The sequence below is a fragment of the Somniosus microcephalus genome, chromosome 1, assembly GCF_052327205.1.
Source record: "Somniosus microcephalus isolate GS21.2 chromosome 1, FLI_Smic_1.0, whole genome shotgun sequence".
Lineage (NCBI taxonomy): Eukaryota > Metazoa > Chordata > Chondrichthyes > Squaliformes > Somniosidae > Somniosus > Somniosus microcephalus.
In genome coordinates this window covers 404,293,730-404,318,944 of record NC_140987.1, presented here as the reverse complement: position 1 = coordinate 404,318,944, position 25,215 = coordinate 404,293,730, and the positions used below count along the sequence as shown (strand labels likewise).

General features: G+C 46.1%; 1 protein-coding gene across 4 annotated transcripts in view; it reads right to left on the bottom strand.

Annotated features, from left to right (window-relative positions):
- Window positions 1–25,215, bottom strand: part of LOC147125153 (glycerophosphodiester phosphodiesterase 2-like) — a 181,621-nt gene that overhangs the window by 25,858 nt on the left and 130,548 nt on the right. For all 4 annotated transcript variants that reach the window (XM_085998271.1, XM_085998274.1, XM_085998272.1 and 1 more), the window contains 6 exons: window positions 22,263–22,345; window positions 12,582–12,732; window positions 11,470–11,694; window positions 8,602–8,747; window positions 6,468–6,615; window positions 4,168–4,250 (listed from right to left, as the gene is read on the bottom strand). In XM_085998271.1, the coding sequence (XP_085854397.1) occupies window positions 4,168–4,250; window positions 6,468–6,615; window positions 8,602–8,747; window positions 11,470–11,694; window positions 12,582–12,732; window positions 22,263–22,345 (836 nt within the window). The remainder of the gene's footprint in view (window positions 1–4,167; window positions 4,251–6,467; window positions 6,616–8,601; window positions 8,748–11,469; window positions 11,695–12,581; window positions 12,733–22,262; window positions 22,346–25,215) is intronic.

Genomic DNA, 25,215 nt, shown 5'->3' with positions numbered 1-25,215 from the left:
TGACCTTGCTTCCCAGGCTAGCTGTCTGCTGTTTGTGTGCTAGGAAGGCTACTGACTGTATCTTTAATTTGACCAACCAAGGCCATACCATTCTAATAACTATATTATAATGCTAAGTTAGGATTTTGACTTTGTTTAACAAAACTATGCTTGCTAAAATGCGTAAGTTAACCAGTGCGAGAGAATAGAATAGATACCCTCATATCTTTGGGAATTTAATGATTCATTCCATGGTACAATAGTCTGATAATGGAATGAAATAGTTAGTTTGCACAGCCAAGTTGCACAGCTTTAAACGTAAATAACTGATAACAAGCAGCTACGAATATCTGAAGACCAAGAATGGTATGTCTGACTCCAAACTTGGGCGGATGAGATAAGGGGAAAACAGTCCTCAGCATATTCTACCCCAGGTCCACCCCTAAAAAGAGTATAAAAGAAAGACCTAAAAAGCCTCCAGGGCAGACAGTGGAGTGAAGATCTCCCGAGGGTGCATCTATGCTAACTTCGGTCTAACACTCTTGGGTAGTTCAAGAAAGAGAGAGAGAGAGAGAGAGAGAGAGAAGAAGAGCTGTTTGCGCATAGCAGCCGTCTGTCCGATTGGGGCCAGTACTCGTTACTTGTCACGGTCATATGTTTTTGCTGTATAACTAGTGTGTTCTATTCCACCTTAAACACTGATTAAACACAATGGCCTAGAAATTCACTATAGCCCCGTTTGGGGCGCCAGCCTCGCCAGGGCGCTAAAAGTAGTGCCCCGGAAGCAGTTGCGGCCACCCGCCGGAAATTCAGTTTGCGCGCCCCAGAGGGAAGCGTGGCGCTACTGGAGGCGCCCTGCATCCCTCTTGGGGCGCTGCAGCTGAATATCGCTGCGCAACGTGCCGCAGCACCACGCGCTGCGGTACTGCAGGCCTTCCTCCCCTTCTTAAAGGGGAGGGGCCTTGTGCAGCGCGATCGAGGATCGCGAGTGCCGGCAAAAGAGCCCGGCACCGAGGAGAAGTGCCGGGCTCTTGGAACGCAGTCGGCACTCCGCGGGGGGCTCTGGAGGCCAGGGACGGCAGCGCGGAGAGGTGCTGGCAGGCGGCCAGCAAAAAAAATGGCCGCCCCGCACCTCTCCTTTAATTACCGCCTCTACCGCCGCAGGTAGGCCCCCCTGAACCGGTCGCAAATAGCGCCTGGCGTTAAAGCAGGGGGCGCATCTAAATATCGCGATTGGGGCATTCGCGGGGCGCTGCGCACACCGATGATGTCATCGGTAGCAGCGCAGCGCTAACGGCTAGCGCTGCCATTAGCGTCCCGCTGAATTTAGCGGGAGGCGTGGTCAGTGGCTTCCGACCCACTTAGCGCCCTCTTAAGGTGCTAATGGATGGCGCAGCCCACTGAATTTCTAGGCCAATATACCCACCATATTGGTTGCATTCGATCCTGATTATTTGAAAGACCAGAGATAGCTAATCTCTACAATAGTGGTATGGAGTGTACGAAGCCCATGTTCTTGCACTCCACTGATATCCACTATCAGCCTGATCAGTGTAGGGATGCATTGGGGGTCAGCAGTATCCTTGCTGAGCAGGGTGTAGAAATTAAACATATGGGCCCTGAATCTCCATGGGGGTTCTCCGGATCGCCTGCCATAACTTCTATGGCAGATCAGTGGAACCCCCAAACAAATGGTGTCAACAGCAATTTTTAGCTCTTTCTCTGGGAGTTTTGCTGAACTCCCATAGACATCCCAGACAACACAATCTAATTGTTTACAACTTCTGTCATATGGCAATGAGAAGAGTGGCACCTTTGGGAGTCTATGACCATTTTCCTTAGTCACCTTCCTAGAGGAGATTTAGCTCAAGGATAGGAGCAGTACAGCAGAAATATAACAAAACTCAAAATAAAAAAAGTACAAGTTAGCAGAAGGCATTTATATAGGAATTACCGGTCCCATTGTCTAGGAAGTATATCCTTCATACTCCTATCACATTTTCTCCAGGTACCAATCCGGGTCTCTCTTGAATTTGCTGATATGATCAGCTTACTTTGCCTCCCTTAGCAGTCCATTCCATCCATTTACCACCCTCTGTGCAAAGTAGTTAAATCAATTTATGCAGCAATGTATTCTCCATGCTTATTGTCTGTATGTGCAATGAACTTTATCACTCTCAGGATAACCATATGTCACCTGTCAGGGGCAGTAGCAGCTGTAATGCTTTCTGTCCCTAGGATTAATATCCTAATTTCTTTCCTTATAAACGTCTGGGTTTTGTGACAGCTACAAACAATGATCAGGGATCAAACCTCACTGCACCGGAACATAGAGAGATAGCACGGTGGATATGGATTCCCACCTGCAATTGCTCACACCAGTTCTCCCGCTGACCCAATGGGTAAATGCGCTGCCCAGTGTAGAACTTGTACAGACCAGAAGATTCCAGGTTTGATTTGTGGTTTGTGTTGAGTTTGCTGAATTCAGCCAAGGCAGCAAATATGACTCTAAATTGGCCTTAATATCCCTATGTGAAAGAAGGGGAAAAGTATCCAGGTTTCCTGATTGCTATTCAGTGACCCCTGCTAAGAAGTACTTATGTACCTGGACGTTAGGTGAAAAGAGAATATGGTTTGGTGCCCCATAACTGAATAATGTCACCATTTACATGAAGAATAGCCACTTTGGTGAGGTACTGGAGGGTGGCTGGTGCCCATGGAATGGTAGCCCAACAAAGAGTCAGCACCTACTGGAGATGAGAAGAGAATTTGGGAAAGCCATTCCCCACATACTGGGCTGGATTTTCTCAATGGAGATGTGCTGGAGGCGGGACTTCTGGTTTCTGGGTTTCAGTCCCACCCCCAGCATCGTCTGACCAACCTATGCTATTTTCCCTTGATTGGCCTTGTTAAACCCACCCTGTGGGCTTACCAGTCAATTAAGGGAAAGCCGGTGACAGATGACGTCAGCGTATGATGCTTCATCTGTCGAAAAATATTTGACAGGTGAATTGTCAGCATTTGACAGCTTTGAGAAGCTGTCAAACACTGACAATCTCTGTGAGCCCTTGCACAGAAGGCTCACCAAGACCTCTCTCAGCAGAAAGCAGATGGCTGCTGCATCTGAGATTGCAGCAGCCATTCTGTCATCTCTGCCATTGAGATGAGGCACCTCCGGATCCTCAAAGATTGAAGCCTGCAGGAAGAAGCAAAGGTAAGGAAACTTTTTCCAACACTTTACACTCACCTCTCATACTTACCTGTCCACACTTGCACCCATCACTCACGTCTACAGCTGACATTTCGACCCCTCTCACCCCCACAGACCCTCTGCTCACCTCGCTGACCCTGGCGAGGTTCACAGCCATCGGGAAGCTCGCAATTGCAGGTGTAAAATGGGGAAAAGCCTCAAAGCTGCCTGTTCACTACCTGTTAACAGGCAGTTAATTGGCTATAATCCCCTTCCCGCCTCAAGGAGACGGGTTCCTGCGCGACTTGGGGACCCGCCTCCCGGGAAGATGGCATGGAGGTGGGCTGGGAGCGGGGTCGGTACCCACTCCCAGTTTCTGTCATTTTCCCGGCAGTCCCGCCTCCATAGGGCTGGAAAAATCCAGCCCACTGAGTTCTCAATCTTCTCAGTGCCACCAGGGAAGGGATCAAGTGTAGATAGCAAGCTGCTACACAGTAAGAGGGAGAAAAAGCAGATGGAGAGTCGCTTCTCCCTGTAATCAATCCCATGTGCCTCTCAGCAGACAACCAAAGAGCAGCATTAGTGGAGGCTGGGGAGCAAGTTACTTGCCCACCTCTCACTGATAACTATTTACTATTGGAGGTGGCACTGCGGGACACGTAGGAAATATTAGGAGTGATAGGAGAGGGTAGAAGGGACAAGAGGGAAAAAATGGAAGATGGAAGACACAAAAGTAGATGTTGAAGCTGTAGTTTGCAGTAAAAAACAAAACAAAAAAACAAATTTGAAAAACAGGACTTTCAAAATCCCCAGCTGTAGCCCTGTAATGTTGGGATTTCCACTTGGGATTTGAATTTCACAATCTTGAAGGCTTAGTTTCGATACACCCATTAATCGTTGTTACAGAAACCTCTGAGAGCATTCACTGTTCCCGTTTACTGCCTCAAAATTAACATTTCTAGTGTGGCTGCAGGCTGGTATAAATAGTATTTCCCTACCTTTGTACAAAATATATTAGGAGAATCAGCAGGAAAGATACAAGATCAGTGATTATCCATATTGTTAAATAGATGCCAGGAGGCTGAAAACAAAATGTGACAAAAGTAAACATAAATTAATGAAATTTGCTTACAATTACTGTAACTGAGATCCTAGGAGGGAGCAAGAGCCTGTACTGGTCACAGTGCGACTGTAGCTGTTGGTAATTATCAATGGCAACACTGAACAGCAAAGCAAAGCTTTAGAAAGTCTGGTTCCCATTTCTCCAGAATTAACAGGAGGAGTCAGATGGACACTTGGTAAACATGATAATAGCAGGTAAATACTGGACACTCCAGAATAGATTTTCAACACATCTTCCAGGTGTAAAACTGGTGAGAATTGGACACTTGTATAATGGGCAGCCGATCACAAGGCCAGTTTTACGCTCGGGTGGCAAGTTAAAAATCTACCCGTCCATTTAAATATTAAACACATCAGCTTTAATTTTGCGAGGTCCTGTGTTGCTTGCAGCTGGCATACATTGGAAAATCATGCATCCAATTTTCTGAGACTTCTTTAATTAAGGTTACAAGTCATTCATGGATTCTAAGCACCAGGGTTCTAAGCACTACTGCAATGTGGAGCTAAACGGTTAAACAGAAGGTCATCGACCTGAAGCCTTAACCTTATGTTTCACTCTCCACAGATGCTGCCTGACATGCTGAGTACTTTCAACATTTTCTGTTTTTATTTCATTCTACAACACCTCCACTTTGCTAGCCATCAAAAGGGGCTCGGAGTGTTGTGCACGCCATCACTTGGTCAAACTTTCATTTTGCTGCCTTTACATTGACAGTACCAACACTGGGTTTTGCCAGGTACTTTTGCTACCCAAACAATGCTGTAAATAGAATCATAGAATAGTTACAGCACGGAAGAAGGCCATTCGGCCCGTCGAGCCTGTGCCGGCTCTCTGCAAGAGCACTTCAGCTAGTCCCACTCCCCCGCCCTTTCCTCGTAGCCCTGCTAATAAATTCAAATGATATGAATAGCTTTTGTAATTGTTACCAACAGCCTTAAGAGTTACGTACATGTCCCACTCCCTCTGATGAACTGTCAATGCTAGATCCAATATGGACCAGGAGTTCACCCATACTATATAAATGAAGCTAACTCTGCAAAATTAAGTGGGGCCAGCACACTAATGGGTGGGCAGGTGCTAGTAACATACCATTTGTCTAACAGCTGATGCAAAATCTACCCCAATGTTTGCTTGCTGCTCTGATACAAACATGGTGGCCCCAAAACACGTGGGGACCTGCTTTGGCAATGCATGCGTGATGGCAGAACCCATTCCAAATTGTGGAGACTGGCTCATTTAACATATTGGAGTGGGTGTGTCACACCCAACTGCTTTGATAGGGCACCCTAGGGTCAAAGAAAAACTTGCGGTAATTTTACTTATTTATCCATATAAAAGAAATTTGCAGGCATTTTATAAGTAATTGATCTCTGGGATCGATTACTTTTTTCTTGGTGGCTTCCCCAGAAGCATTTCCTAAGGCCTCAGCAATATGCACAATGATTAGGCAGTGTCATTACCTGATCTTTGTGTTTGGAAGTTCAATCAGAAAGTTACGTGTTGCTCACTGAACTGTGCTTCCATCGACCGGACTATGGGAAATCCATAATGTGCCATTGGTATCCCAGTACAATAGCACTGAAGTTCCTCTGGGGGGCTGTTAGGGGTGAATTGAGGAGGGGCTTTCCTGTAAGTACTTGCAGGGTTTAGATGCTCTCATTGATGCCCTTTGGGGAATGGAAAACTGGGAACTCCCTTAGACATGGCCTCTTTATGTTGGTGGGGGGGAAGGGGGGGTGCAGGGGTTAGGTGTAAGATCCACCCATTGCCACCCATCACTGAAATTTAAAAAGCAAATGTATAGGGGCTGGAATCCCAACATAACTGGGTTCCACCCCAAATTCCTGTACCTCTCCAGACTGAAATCTTGCTTTCTGCCTTATGCGACCCTATGAATTTCAGGGCATCTGATCAATTACTAGATGAAACAATCTGTCTGCTCCATCATAGACAGCATGTCTTTGTTTTCAGCTAGTTGTCTTGAGAAAAAAAAGCTTCATTTTACGACAAGAAAGTTCAGAAAAATCATTTGCCTTTCACCTATATATGTTACGTAATTCAAGAATAAATAAAGAAACATATAATTTGAGCCAGGACCAACCTCATTCCATTACATACCTCCCACCCTAGATCTACAAGGCCTGTTATTTTCACCGGTATAAAGGTCTCACTTACAATGTGCCAAATAGGTTCATGCATCTCCTTGAAGATATGACAGGCGTTGGTTGTGACAGACTTCACTTTGGTGCACCACAATGTGGAGAACAGCCAAGGTTCGTTGACAACATAAAGGTTTGTGCTGATATTATTCGCTGCATAGTTCCTGAAGGTACATAGTAATGTGACAAAAGGTTTTAGTCAAATACTTCCAATAAGATGACAAATTACCCTGGTTGAGAGGGTCCGATCCTTAGTTCATGGCAGGAATGCTCTGACTCGCATTAGAACTAAAATTCTTTTTTTAACGCCATCCAGTGGACAGCCTTGGAAACACAAAAGTTGCCGGCACTTAAACTAGACCTCCAGATTTATATAGGAACACAAAAGCTGCTGTCGTTGCACCCCAATCTTCGGTCTCAATCTAAAGGGTCCAGGCAAAATACTAACAGCAAACCTTCTCACACTCGCCTTCTGTGCAACCCTCTCTAAGGCAGTGTCATTGCCTGATCTTTGTGTATAGAAGTTCAAACAGAAATTTCCTGTTGCTCATTGAACTATGCTTGCATCGACCGGACTATGGGAAATCTATAATGTGCCATTGGTATCCCAGTACAATAGCACTGAAGTTCCTCTGGAGGGCTGTTAGGGGTGAATTGAGGAGGGGCTTACTTGTAAGTACTTGCAGGGCTTAGATAGTGCTACACCAGCAATATTATTGCTTCCAAACAAACAGACCCCAGTCTGTCAAATTAGGTAACCACACCTCCCCCCCCCTGACCCTGAACACGGGGGTCCCACAAGGATGTGTGCTGAGCCCCCTCCTCTACTCCCTCTTCACCCATGACTGTGTGGCTGTTCATGGTTCCAACACCATAATCATGTTTGCGGATGATACCACGGTAGTAGGCCAGATCACCAACAACGATGAGTCAGCCTACAGGGAGGAGGTCCAGCATCTCGTGAAGTGGTGCGCCGATAACAACCTGGCCCTTAACATCAAGAAAACCAAAGAAATCATTGTGGACTTCAGGAAGTCTAAAGGCGGAAGTCACACCCCCATCCATATCAATGGGGCTGTGGTGGAAAGGGTGGACAGCTTTAAGTTCCTCGGAGTCCACATCACGGAAGACCTCTCCTGGTCCCTCAATACCTCCTCTCTGGTGAAGAAGGCCCAGCAGCGCCTATATTTCCTAAGGAGGCTGAAGGGATGTAACCTGTCACCCCTGATCCTCTCTAACTTTTACCGCTGCACAATAGAGAGCATCCTGACAAACTGTATCACAGTATGGTATGGCAGCTGTAGCTACTAAGACCGGAAAGCCCTGCAGCGGGTAGTCAAAACTGCCCAATGCATTACCGGCACCCGGCTACCGACCATAGAGCACATATACCAGAAACGCTGTTTACGGAGGTCACGGTCCACCATCAAAGACCCTACCCACCCCAGCCACAGTCTGTTCGCCCTCCTGCCATCTGGGAGACGCTACAGATGCATTCGCACCCGTACGACCAGATTTAGGAACAGCTTCTTTCCCAGGGCTGTCATCCTACTGAACTCCACAAATAAACTCTAAAGCCTGCACATCTGCCAATGCACTTTATTATGGTTATGTTTATGTTAATGTATTACAAGCCAAATGTATGTTGAATGTTTAAATGTCTTAATCTAAATGTACACTCTCGGGAGCCGCAAGCCTACATTTCGTTGTACTGCACTTGTGCACTAACAATGACAATAAAAGTTGATTTGATTTTGATTTGATATTATGTTTTGGGAGCAATTATACAAAATTGTACTCCTGTTGCGGTGCATGATTTTGTAAAATTTGCATTCTATTCTGGAAGTATATAGCAGGAATTCAGGCAGACGCAATTCATGATATTCTGTCCAGAAAAGAAAATCATGGGGAGTGGCACAGAATTCCTGATATATACGCCTGGAGGTTGAGGCTGTGCTGGAAGCATGATTTTATAAAATTACCCCTATAGTACAATGGGCCACAAAGAACTTCACCAATGCATCCTTAAAGAAATGTATCAAACTGCATCATTAGTGATGTTGGCCAGCACTCTTCCATGATCTACCTTTACATATTTTCCAGTCAGGTTCTGGTTTGAATATGTGTATGGTATTTTCAAAGCAACTTACCTGATCTCCACATTGCTGATGTTGCTATAGCGAATGTTGATGGTGTGAATATTCTCCCTACGCAGTGTTTCAGGGTCAAGTTTTTCTCCCAGAACCGGTTGGAAACCAGTGGGGGTGCTTTTCTTCTTGTTGGGCAGCCACAGGATCTACAAGGAACCAAGTATACAAAGATTATCCAGAAAGGAGCATATTCGCTCAAGCATCCTAGTGTTTTACTTCTATCCATAGGTCTGAGTCTTTCAAAATGTTTGAAGCTCTAACTCTTCCATATCTAATGATTCTCTATTGTGTATCCTTCACACCTCCTGTGTCGCCTCTATAGTCCACTGTCCCCCAGTATTTCCTCTCTCCTAACGCCTGCAGTATGCACCCACTACATCCAACTGTCCATCCATGTGTATCTTTTATGAATCTCAGTTTCTGTGTGTATTATGGGTATCCGTAAGTGGGATAATTTGTGTCCACCATGGTTCTCCCACTTGCTGAAAAGCGACCTGATATGACCCCTCGTATTATTACAAGAAATGGTAGTGACTTTTTAGACAGCTCCAGGTCCATCAACAACAACAACAACTTGCATTTATATAGCACCTTTAACATAGTAAAATGTCCCATGGTGCTTCACAGGAGCATCATGAAACAAAATTTGACACCGAGCCACATAAGGAGATATTAGGACAGATGACCAAAAGCTTGGTTAAAGAGGTAGATTTTAAGGTGCGTCTTCAAGGAGAAGAGAGAGGTGGAGAGGTTTAGGTGAGGGAATTACAGATCTTAGGGTCTAGGCAGCTGAAAGCACGGCTGCCAATGGTGGAGTGATTAAAATTGCGGATGCACAAGTGCCCGAATTGGAGGAGCGCAGCGATCTCGAAGGGTTGTAGGTGAGGGTGAGATCATGGAGGGATTTGAAAACAAGGATGAGAATTTTAAAATCAATGCCAGAAGCCACGATCGAAAAATTGGACTTGCATCCAAAACAGATGACAAGTCAGTGAACAATTTGTTTCACCCAGCTGGCCTGAGGCCCAAGCCAAATTCAGCATTGGGCTTCGTTTGAATGAAACAGATGAGCTGTGGCGGCCAAATCGGTAGAGGGGGGTGAGCCTGGGCTGGCAGTGGCCTCCAGTATTTTTGTGGAGCTAGATGGAGCACTCCTGAGCCTCCTGGCTCCATGGAAATGTAACTTAAAAAAAAAATCTGATAATTGTACCTCATGTCCACTACAAACTGAATGTGTACATTAATGCTTAATATCTACATGATAGCCTGTCCCATTGATTATAACATAGACTCCTGTTGGACATCCTGGAGAGATGCATGTTGGGCTTATTGAGGAGTTAAGGATTAACAGTCAAACATCTTTGTATCTTTGAGCAACAGGCTTTCCAACATAAACAGGATGACTTTGAAGTGCCATGAAAGGAATGCATAGCTTGTCTTCTGATATGAAAAGTGCTTGTGCAAGGAAATAAATGACAGTAATGATGTCATCCATGAGTGATTAAAATGTAACTTTAGGGGCTAGGGTAATAAAATATGGGTAGGAGGAATCCATTAGCTATAGTATAGAAAGATAACAGTTGGTAAAGCTTTTTCTTCAAAGGGTTTAAGGATAGTTAGATCAGGAAGTCTTGTTTAGGGGCAGTAGCTATGGGGTAAACAACTACAAATGTTTATGTGAATAATCTGTTTTCAAAGGATTTGGGAATAGATACATCACGCAGTCTTACCTATGGCATTTATCTTTCATGTAGCCAAAATGTGTATAAATGGAGCATGGTTTTCAGCATTTCTTTGACGGGCTCAAAAGAAACTGAAAAGCTACTCTCTCCATACAGTTAGGCTGATCACCTGTACTGTGTATCAATAAAATCTGTCTGTATAATACACTACGAAGTGTCTCGTGCTTACTCGAAACGTATTGTTTTGAATCATAGAAGGAAGGAGGTTGCCTGCTAACAACTCCTTGTTCTAGATAATATCATCTTGCATGCACTGCCACATGCATTCTCCCATCTCTGGAAGGTGGACTGAATAGAGACAAAACATGATTATAATCCAACATTATTTTTTACATATAATATGTGAATAAAAAATGCTGTTTTTCATTCAGATAGATCTATTTCCTATTGCTCCCTGTATTAAAAACATAAAAAATAGGTGACTCTGCCACTATTCTATGCAATCCCACTTACAAGTAAACTGTCCCTAAGCGAACTGGTCCTAACTTTCTCTATTACAAGCTATATGCATTCATACCTAGGCCTGGAGCCAAGTCTCCCTGACTGTTTCACTCTATATCTTGCAAATTATCCTGTTGAGCTGCAAAACTTATCACATTTAATGAAGTGTTTCTCCCCTTTGATGTGGGGGGTTGTGGCGTCTGTATGTCTGGTTCAGCCAAGTTCCCTGCTGGGTACAATGAATAAAAACCATCCTGTCACAATGGCGAGAAATACCTAGAATTAGATCTTGATGACCTGCATCATCTCAAAACTAATGTAACATGCAAGAGTAAACAGTCTGTGATGGCTGACCTGTCTGGTATAACACCCCAGGAACTTTTCTATCACACAATATGAACTCCTATGGCATGCTCTCTGTGACTTTTCATTGTTTCTTAATTAACATCCTAAATGGTTGTAAATGTTCAGTTAAAAATAGTTGTACTCCTGGGAGTTAACTATTTGTAAGTTGAATTAGCCTTAATAGTAAGATCATAAAAGGAATGAAAACAAATTCCCATTCAGGCCAAGATGTTACAGAGAACCGTGACAGAGTGTTACAGAAACTGTGACCTTCTTAATGTACAGATTTTCTAAATTCTAGTTGTCTGTCATCTTTGAGATAGAGACTCAATTTCCTTACCAGATTGTGATCAATTGAAGAATTCAGGATGGTTTCCACAACAACTTTGTGTGAAGTGTTGTAGTATGGATGAGATCTATCGCTTGGAGGTCGCAGGTCAAATATTATATATTTGTTAGTTCTTTTTGCAAGATCCAGCAGCTGAGCCAGGGAACAAACAGACTGATTGACAGCTTTGGCTTGTGATTCTACTGATAGCAACTTCACTGTGTTGTAGGGATCTTTCTATGATGGAGTGGAGTCAGAAAAAGAGACACACAAAGTCAGGCCAGCACTCTGAAATATGTTATTGTACCTGTATACTATGCAGAAACCAGCATTTTCTGTTTTGTTGAGTGGAGTAGCAAAGGAAGTTATAGAATCTTTTGAGGTTTTGAACTGAAAATATGACAGTAATCAATTTTACATTCCCAAAGGCAATGAAAACACCTAACGCTTGCATTTAATGTTTTTTTCTTTAATTTTTTTGTGACTTATGTGCTCAGTGAGAAACCTTACTGCTGAAAAATAAATAGCTTCTTATTTCAGACGCTTTGTCAGTATTGAGCACCCCAAAATTAGGTACAGCACAGGTTAGATGCAAAGTAAAATTCCCTCAAACTATCCCATCCAGTACTCCCAAATATAACATGCTTAGATGCAGAATGAAGCTGCTCTAATTTTCCCCAATATGTCTTAGTTCCAACCTCAGAACAACAACTCTTTCCAGTATGACATTTCCATTTACCTTACCAGCCAACCTATGGCCTTTCTGGGAGGGATTGCCACATGGTGCCAAGTTCGGGGAGCTTTATATTGTGCACCTATGACTACTGGGAACTGGACTGAAGCTGCCCCGAGTTTATTTAATGAAGGATCGTATGATCTGTTGAGAGAGGAGACTTTCAACCTATCATTCTCACCTGGATTCAAACTTAGGGTCCTAAAGGCGCAAGGTTAATGTCTAACCCACCTGCTGTATGTAGTCCCTTAAACTTATTTATTCTATCATTTGCATCCTGTGAGCTCATTGGTTTCTATTTACCACATGGGCCACAGCTTTTCAGAGCTTAGTAACCACAGTGCTTTGGTGTTAAGAGAAAAATAAACACAAAAAGCTGTCACATCTTCACCTTCAGAAACCACTCTCCTGCGTTGAGCTGCTGAATCTCCGCCCATGTAAAATTTGTGGCATTATTTTTAGCTTGATTAGGAAAAACCTCTGCTACATTTGTTGTCCTTTCAAATGTATAGTCATGCATTAGAAATGGAACGCCATCAGAACTAGGGAAAAATAAAATGCAAGTCTTGTCAATCTAGTTTTTGATATTCTTTAATAAATTATCAGACCGCCCATGTTGTTGTTCATTGGTATTCTGCAGACGCATTTCAGTTGTCTGTTTAACAATTAAGATAATCCCTTTAAGGTCACTGCTGGAGCATTCTCTGTGGTCTAAACAAGCAAACCTGAGTCAACGTAAACTCAAAATGAAGTAGAGGGCAATCGAAGTGGCTTGTAAATTTCTGGTTCCATGTCAGAAGAAGGCTGGCCTTGATGGAATCATCTTTGCAGCTGAATAAAAGTGATGTTTAACCACACCTAGCTGACACCTGTGCCTAAATGTGTGAGAAATAACAAGATACCATGTACACAAAAATTTTCACAGAAATGCAACTCAGTCAGCTCACTTCATAGCAGAAATGCCTTGTGATGAGATAGGAGTCTGTCCGCCACTATGCCCTGCAGGTGATGCTCCCTAAAATGCTGCAGACAGGGCAGTGGCGGTGCAACAGAGGTCGTCACACCACTGAGGAGGAAAAATCTTTAAAAATCTTCCTACCAGACCTGTCCGATGGTTCAATGACTGTTCCCTTCTAAGCTGCTGAGGCCTTTCCTAGGCCCAGAACAGGACCTACGCTTGCTCTCAGCAGGCGGAGGTTCCACAGGACCTATCAGGAGGGTGTTAGTCTGAATTTCTAGCCTAGTCCAAGAGAGCCCCAGACCCACCTCCAAAGTTGTCCCTTGACACAATGGCCCGGATTTTGCGACAGGAATAACGGTGAGGCTATCAGCACTCACCGTTATTATGGAGTAAATCGGACAGCAAATTCTGACGTCCGCACATGTGCAGTTAAACGCCAAAATCAGGAAGTTGCTGACCAATTTGCCCTGGTCCTCCACAAGCTTCGCTACACCGATACCTCGCCGATTAGATTCAGCATTAAAATACATGAAGGGCATGAAGTTGTGGTACTGACCCACTAGATACTCACTAAACATGCCAGGAAAAGTTAGGGGTGGTGCATTCAGGTGTAAGTGAATTTTTAACGTGTGATAAGTCTTAATTACTGCCAAACAACCTCCCTGGTCCTGAAAATTTTATTTTACAAGCTTGGAGTCTCATCCTTCAGAATTTAATTATTTTTGGAAATTAATTTAAAAAAATTTAATTAATTAAAAAAAAACTTTTTCTTTCCGTCTCTTTTATCTCTCCCTCTTAATCCTATTTTTCTTTCCCGCTCCATTTTTTAATTCATTCCTGGGATGTGGGCAAGTCTGGCAAGGCCAGCATTTATTGCCCAACCCTAATTTCCCTTGAGAAGGAGGTGGTGAGCCGTCTTCTTGAATCGCTGCAGTCCATGTGGTGAAGGTACTCCCATAATGCTGTTAGGGAGGGAGTTCCAGGATTCTGACCCAGCGACGATGAAGGAACGGCGATATATTTCCAAGTCAGGATGGTGTGTGATTTGGAAGGGAACTTGGAGGTGATGGTGTTGCCATGCACCTGCTGCTCTTGTCCTTCGAGGTGGTAGAAGTCGCGGGGTTTGGGAGGCGTTGTTGACGAACAGCTTTCACTTTATATGATTTTACGTTGAATATCCTAATTTATATTTCTTGGTTTAGACTCTGCAACCGCGAAATTGGAGCTTTAGCGAAGGCTGTTAAGGCCGGTTTTGAAAAAAAAACTGCCGGCCACTTCGCTTCCGCCCAATTCCAACGGGTCCCACAGCGGCCGCCATTTTGAGCAGGCCAGCAGCGCTGCCGTTGCCCGCGCTCACTGTAGCTGAGGCAGATCGTGGCATCGATGAGTGTGCAAAGCTGATTTGATGCACGATCTGCTATTTTTGACGTTGTTGCTCCATTTAATGCCCTCTTCTAATCACGACCAGCTGACCATGCGTTAAGCAGCAGGAAGGACCCCTCAGCAGCACTATTCAACAACTTGCAGCTGACTTGCTTTTTCAGTTCTACTGGCTCTGTGTAAGTTTGTGCAACTGTTTGGAGCTTTCTAGAGTTGTTTAAAGTTGCTGAGGTGACAGGGAGTGTTGTTGCCAGTGGAGAACACCTCGATTCTCATTTAAAGGGTTCTCCCAGTCTTGGGGGCTCTACTTGCCGTCTCCCTCGCACTTGAGTATGACAAGGAATTAGAGCGGAGGCAGTGAAGAAGAGGACAAAATGCTCAAAGAGGGAGGAGGAGGAGGGGCAGGACAGCTCTCAGCAGGAGGCCTTACCCACCTAGGATCTTCAGGGAGCATTTCTCCTACCTGCACGTAAGCCAGGAGCAGAGTACTGGAGGCTCCGCTTCACCAAGGTGGTGGTCACATAACTCTGCCACTTCCTGGAACCAAACCTGCAGCCTCACAGCAGGGTGATGATGGCGCTCCCAGTGGCTCTCAAGGTCACCGTGGCTCTCAGTTTTTTCGCCACCAGATCTTTCTAATCTGGAGCAGGTGACATAGCTAACATTTCCCGGTTCATCTTCCATCGCTGCATCAGGGAGGTCACAGAGGCTCTGTACTCCAGAAGAAGGGACTTCATTGTCTTCTCTCTGAACAGAGAGAAGCACGCATGTGGCTTTGCCAGGATATCGGGCTTCCCCATGATGCAGGGCGCCACTGACCTCACAATCTCCCAAACTCCTCCAATGTCCCAAACTCCTCCATCACCATCCCTGGGTATGTCCTGTCCCACCGGCAGGACAGACCCATCAGGGGTGGTGGCACAGTGGTATACAGTCGGGAAGGAGTGGCCTTGGGAGTCCTCAACATTGACTCCGGACCCCATGAAGTCTCATGGCTTCAGGTCAAGCATGGGCAAGGAAACTTCCTGCTGATTACCACCTACCACCCTCCCTCAGCTGATGAATCAGTACTCCTCCATGTTGAACACCACTTGGAAGAAGTACTGAGAGTAGCAAGGGCACAGAATGTACTCTGGGTGGGGGACTTCAATGTCTATCACCAAAAGTGGCTCGGTAGCACTACCACTGACCGAGTTGGCCGAGTCCTGAAGGACATAACTGCCAGTCTGGGCCTGCAACAGGTGGTGAGAGAACCAACATGAGGGAAAAACCTACTTGACCTCATCCTCACTAATCTACCTGTTGCAGATGCATCTGTCCATGACAGTATTGGTAGCAGTGACCACCGCACAGTCATTGTGGAGACGAAGTTCCGCCTTCACACTGAGGACACCCTCCATCATGTTGTGTGGCACTACCACCGTGCTAAATGGGATAGATTCAGAACAGATCTAGCATCTCAAAACTGGGCATCCACGAGGCACTGTGGGCCATCAGAAGCAGCAGAATTGTATTCCACCACAATCTATAACCTCATGGCCTGGCATATCCCTCACTCTATCATTACCACCAAGCCAGGGTACCAACCCTGGTTCAATAAGGAGTGTAGAATAGCATGCCAGAAGCAGCACCAGACGTACCTAAAAATGAGGTGCCAACCTGGGGAAGCTGCAACACAAGACTACATGCATGCTAAAAAGCAGAAGCAGCATGCTATAGACGGGGCTAAGCGATCCCACAATCAACGGATCAGATCAAAGCTCCGCAGTCCTGCCACATCCAGTTGTGAATGGTGGTGGATCATTAAACAACTAATGGGAGGAGGAGGCTCCATGAATATTCCCATCCTCAATGATGGTGGAGCCCAGCACGTGAGTGCAAAAGACAAGGCTGAAGCATTTGCAACCATCTTCAGCCAGAAGTGCTGAGCGGATGATCCATATCAGCCTACTCCTGAGGTCCCCGCCATCACAGAAGCCAGTCTTCAGCCAATTCGATTCACTCCACATGATATCAAGAAACGGCTGAGCACACTGGATACAGCAAAGGCTACGGGCCCCGACAACATCCTGGCTATCGTGCTGAAGACTTGTGCTCCAGAACTAGCTGCGTCTCTAGCCAAGCTGTTCCCGTACAGCTACAACATTGGCATCTATCCGACAATGTGGAAAACTGCCCAGGTATGTCCTGTCCACAAAAAGCAGGACAAATCCAACCCAGCCAATTACCGCCCCATCAGTCTGCTCTCAATCATCAGCAAAGTGATGGAAGGTGTCAGCGACAGTGCTATCAAGCGGCACTTATTAAAAACTGCTCACTGATGCCCAGTTTGGATTCCGCCAAGACCACTCAGCTCCCGACCTCATTACAGCCTTGGTCCAAACATGAACAAACGAGCTGAATTCCAGAGGTGAGGTGAGAGTGACTGCCCTTGACATCAAGGCAGGATTTGATCGAGTATGGCATCAAGGAGCCCTAGTAAAACTGAAGTCAATGGGAATCAGGGGGAAAATGCTCCACTGGCTGGAGTCATACCCAGCACAAAGGAAGATAGTTGTGTTGGTTGAAGGTCAATCATCACAGCCCCAGGACATCGCGGCAGGAGCTCCTCAGGGCAGTGTCCTAGGCCCAACCATCTTCAGCTGCTTCATCAATGGCCTTCCCTCCAACATAAGGTCAGAAATGGGGATGTTCGCTGATGACTCCACAGTATTCAGCGCCATTTACAACTCCTCAGATAATGAAGTAGTCCATGCCCACATGCAAGAAGACCTGGACAATGTTCAGGCTTGGGCTGATAAGTGGCAGGTAACATTCGCGCCAAAGAAGTGCCAGGCAATGACTATCTCCAACAAACGAGAGTCTAACCACCTCCCCATGACATTCAACGGCATTACCATCGCCGAATCCCCAACCATTAACATCCTGGGGGGTCACCATTTACCAGAAACTTAACTGGACCAGCCACATAAATATAGTGGCAACAAGAGTAGGTCAGAGGCTAGGTATTCTGTGGCGAGTGTCTCACCTCCTGACTCCCCAAAGCCTTTCCACCATCTACAAGGCACAAGTAAGGAGTGTGATGGAATACTCTCCACTTGCCTAGATGAGTGCAGCTCCAACAACACTCAAGAAGCTCGACACCATCGAGGACAAAACAGCCCGCTTGATTGGCACCCCATCCATCACCTTAAACCTTCACTCCCTCCATCACCGGCGTACCGTGGCTGCAGTGTGTACCATCTACAAGATGCACTGCAGCAACTCGCCAAGACTTCTTCAGCAGCACTTCCCAAACCTGTGACCTCTTCCACTTAGAAGAACAAGGGCAACAGCACCACCACCAAGTTCCCCTCCAAGTCACATACCATCCTGACTTAGAACTATACCGCCGATCCTTCATCGTCGCTGGGTCAAAATCCTGGAACTCCCTACCTAACAGCACTGTGGGAGTACCTTTACCACATGGACTGCAGCAGTTCAAGAAGGCGGCTCACCACCACCTTCTCAAAGGCAATTAAGGATGGGCAATAAATGCTGGCCTTGCCAGCGACGTACACATCCCATAAACAAATTAAAAAAAAACACCTGGCCTTGAAATGTTCCGTAACCGCAAAGGCTACATCTCACTTAAAGTGCAGTTGTTGTGCGACCATGCCCAGCGCATTATGATGGCGAGTGCCCAGTGTCCTGGGAGCAGTCATGGTGCCTTCATCCTGCACCAGTCCGGTGTGCCAGCAACCAATCAGGCATCACATTGAACCCGAGGGTGGCTGCTCAGAGACAAGGGATATCCGCTCTACACCTGGCTGATGACTCCCCTCCACAACCCCACCACTCATGGCCAGCACTCATATAATGACAGCCATGCTGGCACGAGGAACGTCATTGAGCAGACCATCGGGGTGCTAAAGCAACGTTTCCACTGCCTTGACCGCTCAGGAGGAGCCCTCCAATACACAACTTGGCCATCTTGAAGGCACAGCCCTTGCCATCACGGGTTCCGGGGCCACCTCAGGAGGACGAGGAAGAGGGGGACGAAGAAGAAGAGGAGGAGAAGGAGGAGGAAGGGAGAAGGCAGGGAGCAGATCCCCGTTCTGGATCAGCTGTCCATGAGCGCATCATCAGACTCCGGTTCCAGTGAATGAAACCCCAGATCTCCATTCCTCATCACTTCCTCACCTTACCATCCCTCTGTCACGGAACATCACAGCTTCCTCCTGGGCACAAAATTTAAATGAGAGCCACCACAAAACAAACATTCCAAACATAATTTATAACTTTATTAAATGCAAATCAAAAGAACAAAGTCAACGAATCACCCTTGTGTATTCCCTTAGTGTCTGTCTTTTGTGCTTCTTTTGCTACTCCAGTGTTCCTACGATGTGCTCCCCCAGTGGCTGCAGCATGGCTGGTGGAAGGCTGCTGGGGGAGACTATAGATGGCCTTGCAGGACTACCTCGAGCAGCTCTGGGCCTAGAAGGTCCGGCTGTAGACTACACCACCTTGGCTTGTGCAGCAGCAATCTGAGCTGGCTGGATGACAGGCAGCAGCAAGGGCAACAGCAGAGTGGCAGTGCTGGGAGTAGGAATGCTGTCATCCTGAGAGAGGACAGCAAGTTCTTGCTCCACTGAGCCACTGCCACTCCCCCAGGGCGATCCCTCAGCATTCCTAGCCACTTGTTGGGGGACAGATTGCTAGAGTGCTATGAGACCCTGTAAGCCCCTGTCCACACTTGTAAACCCAGCCACAATGGCAGCAGTCTGAGCTTCCACTGCAGCACTGAGACATTGGGTCCCTTCCGCCTGTGCTGCAATGGAAGCTGTGACATTGCCCATCACACGCAGCATCATGGCTGGGTCCACAAGGTCTCTCATGGAGTTGCCCATCATTTCCATCCTGGAAATCACGGGCTCCAAGATCCGCATAAAGTCTCGTGCAATGTTGGAGCCGGACTCCTTCCTGCTCCTTGACACTGACAAGAGGCTCTCTGGCTGGCTTGCAATTGCATCAAGCATTTCTGTGTGCGTGCCCATCACCCTTCTTCTGAAGGCCGCCCCATCGAAGTCATCATCTGAGCCATGTGCAGCAGAACTCGAGCGCGATCTCACCATCCGGGGAGCTGACACCCGAGCTACCCTTTTCCCCGGCCTGGCTGCAGCCCACTCGTACCCGGTGACTCACCATGTGCAGATCCCGCCTCTATACTACTCTCTAAAGTATGTGCAGTGTCATTTTCTGAGCTGGTGTCTGCAAGTGTCAGATGCAGTGCCAGTGTATCTTCTTCTCTATCACTGTTCTCCTCCTCACTTCAGCGATAGGCTGGGCTGCTGGCAGTTCTTGGGTATCTGAAAGGAGAAAGGCACAAGTGTCAGGTTGTGGTGAGGGGAGGGGGGAAGCAAGATAACCATGCATACACCATCAGCAGCTTGTAAGTGAGAAGAGATTGTGGGATGAGGGGAAAGTGGGATGTGAGAAGAAGGATTAGGTATGAGCATACCGTCATCATCAGTAATGCTTTCAACTTCCCCGCTCGCCATCAACTCTGTGAATGCCCCTCTAATTATGTTGAGAACTGCTTCCTCCGTGAGGTTCTGAAGTCTGGCATCCCCTCTACCCGTCTGCTGGTGCTCCCGGCGGTTGTGTGCCACCGTTGCCTTCAAGAGAAAGGGAAGTGCATCAGTGAGTGTGGTGCAATGTGTTTGGGTGATGTGCCTGCCATGGTTGAAAAGTTGGCAGTGTGTGCAAGGTGTGAAATGTAGGTGTGAGTCTTGCAGCAGTGGTAAGTGCGTGAGGGTGAAGTGAAATTATGATTGTGATTGGTAGAGATTGTTGGTAGGGGAAAGGTGGGGGTGTGGTGCATTGAGCAGTGTGTGAGGCTTGTGGTGCAGATGGTGGGATATGGCATTTGATGATACATTCACTCACCTTGACCACTCATGTGAGGTCATTAAACTTTTTGCGGCACTGGTTCCAGGTCCTGGGGACAACACTCATTGCAGTGATGGTTTGAGCGATCTCCTCTCACAGCCTCTGGTGTTCAGCCTTGAAGGCCTCCTGCCACCACCCCCCCCCTTTCAGGTAGAGAACCTCACGGCATCTTTATACCCCTAGGACCAAGACTTCCAGTGCTGCATCCGAAAATCTCCTTGCCCTTTCCCTTGGCTGTTGGGTCATGGCTCTGTTCACAATGTCAATGAGGTGCTTCTGCAACAAAGCTCCTCCCTTTAAGTAGTGCAGAGAGCCTAGACCAAACTTTATTGGCCAGTAGACTGCATCCACTATTGGCCCCCTATTCAGCACGAAGCCAATGAGCAATGCATTTAGCGGTGAGATCAGCGCTACAATCATTATAATGAGCAGGCAGCACAAATTTTGCATGCCACCTGCACCACTTGGAACGGGTGCGGTAACTAGTGCTGCACGATGCCCGAGCCCATTTTCGGACCTTATCCAATTTCTTGGCTTGTGTGTCTCAGTGAAGATTCTTCAATCTGATTGTTTGAAGAGACAAGCTGATGCTTTGCCTGCTCACACATGCCACAGATCGCCTGTAGAGGGCGTTGTATGGAAAAGGATCTCTAGTTGCCATAAGTTGCCGCTCAAAAGCTCATATAAAGTCTTTGGGCAGCTGTAAGTGTAATGAATGGCGAGTGCCGTTCCTTCGCCGCTGACCACAAACTCCGGGCCAATGGGGGTAGGTAAGAAGAAATTGCCCGCCTCCTAAGCAATATTTGGAGAGGAAGATTCAACTGGCAGAAAGCTGGTGGATCTGGAGCTCTCCCCACGTTATTTTTCACCTCACTGATATCCTGCTGCAGGTCTACCCTCCCACTCCACAAATGGAATTTTTAGCCTCTTATTTCCAGTATTAAGTTTCTTAGTTTAGGTGAGAAACCATGATGATGGTTGAAAGGAATTGCAAAAAATATTTGGAGTAATTTCATTGTGTTCCCTTCCCTTTTTCTCACTGGTAGCTTTTGCTGACTGTTCATTGTTGTTTGGTTTTCACATGTCCTTAGTCATTTTCCACTGGAAGTTTATTCGCCATTTTTGATTGATGATTTGTTGCTCTATCATGCATATGAAATTTGAGCTAAACAGGTGGAAACGTGACACAGAAATTTGCAAGTGTGATGCCCAAAGCTTGCCGCTGAAGCGTGATAGACATAATTTTGGATTTGGAATATTCTCCACCCAGTAATAGGCAGAGCCAACCCCCAGGCACTGACACAAAAACTGTACCATGGTGTATGGGTTTTCCACAGAAAGGGGTGGGGTGGTGGGTAGAGGGCTGAAATAGGGGATGTGGGTGTCCTCTCACATCACTCGAGTGCATTTGCTAGCAATATAGCTGGGTTGCAACACTGATGACACCTCACCTTGCAAAAGCAATTGTGTTCCACACTAACCTGCCCTCTCACCAGCATGAAAATGACAGGTTGAGTAACTTCTGACAGTTCTGACAAAAGATCACCGACCTGAAATGTTTCTCTCTCCACAGATGCTGCCTGACCTGCTGAGTATTTCCAGCATTTTCTGTTTACATTTCAGATTTCCAGCATCCGCAGTATTTTGCCTTTGTAGATTGAGTAACTTGCTTGATGCGGGGGCGTGGAGGGGGGAGTGATTGCACAAGGACTATGAAGTAAAAGTCAGAAATAACTAGATAAAATCTCTGAGGTAACTCCAAGACATTTATTGGCAAAAAAATGGCTGCTTGTCACATACCTGACCTGCACATCAGTTTCGAATGTAGATGCCTCACATTTCACAGTCTCCTCAAAAGACATCAGGGTGTTCTCCGGAGCCAGCTAAAACAATATGTAGAGCAGTCACCATCAGATATAGCCCATATCTAGTGTCAGCATTAAACACTCCCAAAGCAGGTACAACATGGGTTAGATGAAGAATAAGTTTGCCTCGACAATGCCCCATTATCATAGAAACATAGAAGATAGGAGCAGGAGTAGGCCATTCGGCCCCTCGAGCCTGCTCCGCCATTCAATGCGATCATGGCTGATCATCCAAATTCAGTACCCTGTCCCTGCTTTCTCCGCATATCCCTTGATCCCTTTAGCCTTAAGAAATATATCCAACTCCTTCTTGAATATATTTAATGAATTGGCCTCTACTGCCTTCTGTGGTAGAGAATTCCACAGGTTCACCACTCTCTGGGTGAAGAAATTCCTCCTCATTTCTGTCCTAAGTGGCTTACCCCTTATCCTTAGACTGTGACCCCTGGTTCTGGACTCCCCGACCATCGGGAACATCCTTCCTGCATCTAGTTTGTCCAGTCCTGTCAGAATTTTATAAGTTTCAATGAGATCCCCTCTCATTCTTCTAAACTCCAGCGAGTATAAGCCCAATCGACTCAATCTCTCCTCATACGTCATGCCTGCCATCCCAGGTATCAGCCTAGTGAATCTTCGCTGAACTCCTTCCATGGCAAGAACATCCTTCCTCAGATAAGCCGACCAAAACTGCACACAATACTCAAGATGTGGTCTCACCAAGGCCCTGTACAACTGCAGCAAGACATCCTTGTTCCTGTACTCAAACCCTGTCGCTACGAAGGCCAACATACCATTTGCCTTCTTAACCGCCTGCTGCACCTGCATGCTTACCTTCAGTGACTGGTGCACAAGGGCACCCAGGTCTCGTTGCACTTCCCCTTCTCCCAATCTATTGCCATTCAGATAATAATCTGCCTTCCTGTTTTTGCCACCAAAGTGGATAACCTCACATTTATCCACGTTATATTGCATCTGCCATGCTTCTGCCAATCACCCAACCTGTCCAAATCATCCTGGAGTTTCTCGGCATCCTCCTCACAGCACACACGCCCACCCAGCTTTGTGTTGTCTGCAAACTTGGAGATATTACATTTAGTTCCCTTGTCTAGATCTTTAATATATATTGTGAATAGCTGGGGTCCAAGGACCGATCCCTGCGGTACCCCACTAGTCACTGCCTGCCACTCGGAAAAAGACCCATTTATTCCAACTCTTTGCTTTCTATCTGCCAACCAGTTCTCTATCCAAGTCAATATCTTGCCCCCAATCCCATGTGCCTTAACTTTACACGCTAATCTCTTATGTGGGACCTTATCGAAAGCCTCATGAAAGTCCAAATACACCACATCCACTGGTTCTCCCTTATCTATTTTATCAGTTACATCCTCAAAAAATTCCAGTAGATTAGTCAAGCACGATTTACCTTTTGTAAATCCATGTTGACTTTGTCCGATCCTGTCACTGTTTTCCACTCTCAGGTCAGGTGCAGCATGGGTTTGAAGCAGAATAAAGCTCAGTCTATATTATTCCATTAAAGCTCTTCCTACACTGTCTCAGTAAGATCTCTCAGGCCACGTACAGCACAGGCTAGATGGAGAATAAAATTATCTCTGCGCTATCCCATCAAGCACTCTCGGTCAAATACAGCCCAATTAGGTGCAGAGTAAAGCTCCCTCTTTGCGGCATCGGCAGCGGTGGGAGGCGGAGCAGCGCGGCAGAGCGACTACAAGAGGCCCCAGAGGCTCAGGTAGGCCTCACCAATCTCCAATCTCAGGCAAGGAGAGAGGTAAAAAGTATTCAAGGTGTGACGTCACCACAAAACAGGTAGGTGATTGGTTGGAGTATTTCTCTCGTTTTAAAACTTTAAGTCAGTGGTTTATAGTTTTTAAGGTTGCTGTGGTGTACCAGGGACAGTTTGTAAACCAGGGCCCTTAAATATATCATTTAACTGTAGTGAAATCGGTGGGATTCATTTAATTTTAATTAATTAGTTAAAGGGTAAGTGCAAGTCATCAAAGAGTGCTGTGAGTTTGGGTAAGAATGAAAGTTCTTTAATTGTTATTTCTCTTTAAATCATTCTTGATAAGATTACTTAAGCAGTTTAAGTAAAGGGGAAAAGTTAAATATTTGGGAATCTGTTGGTTTAAGAAGAGTAAAACAAGGTTACACTGCAGTAGGAGTAAATTGGCACAGCAGGCAGTAGAAACCAGTTTTCTAACCAATCATTTGGCTGTAAACAAACAAACAGTATAAAAAGACCAGTCCTAGTGCGAGCAAGCACTGAGTGCGAGTCATCAACGAGTGCTGTGAGTTAGGGTAAGTGGGGTGTTAGGTGCTCTTTTCAAACTTTAACTCTGTGGGTTGTAGTTAATAATGCCTTTCTGGTGCAGAGTGACTGTTGGTAAACCATTTAACCGGTGTAACTAGAGGGATTGATTTAATTTAAATCCAATTAATTAAAGGGGATACTAGCATCTAAAATTGGGCAGAGGGTGTCCATAACTAACAATAAAAAATTTAATTAATTACATAGAATGGAGCAGGTGATGTGTTACTGTTGCGAGATGTGGGAGCCGGTGAACCCCATTGAGGCTCACGGTGATTACGTCTGTGACAAGTGTCTGCTGCTACAGGAACTCCAGCTCCGTGTTGATGAGCTGGAGTCTGAGCTTCAGACACTGTGACACATCAGGGAGGGGGAGAAGTACCTGGACTCTGTGTATCAGGAGGTGGTCACACCTATGAAGTTAAGTAATTCAGATGTAGCCCATGGTCAGGGATAGGACGGTGTGACTATGAGTGAGGCAGGTACGGGGATCCAGGAGGTAGAGCTGGAGGAGCCGCAGCCCTTGATCTTGACCAACAGGTTCGAGGTTCTTACTCCCTTT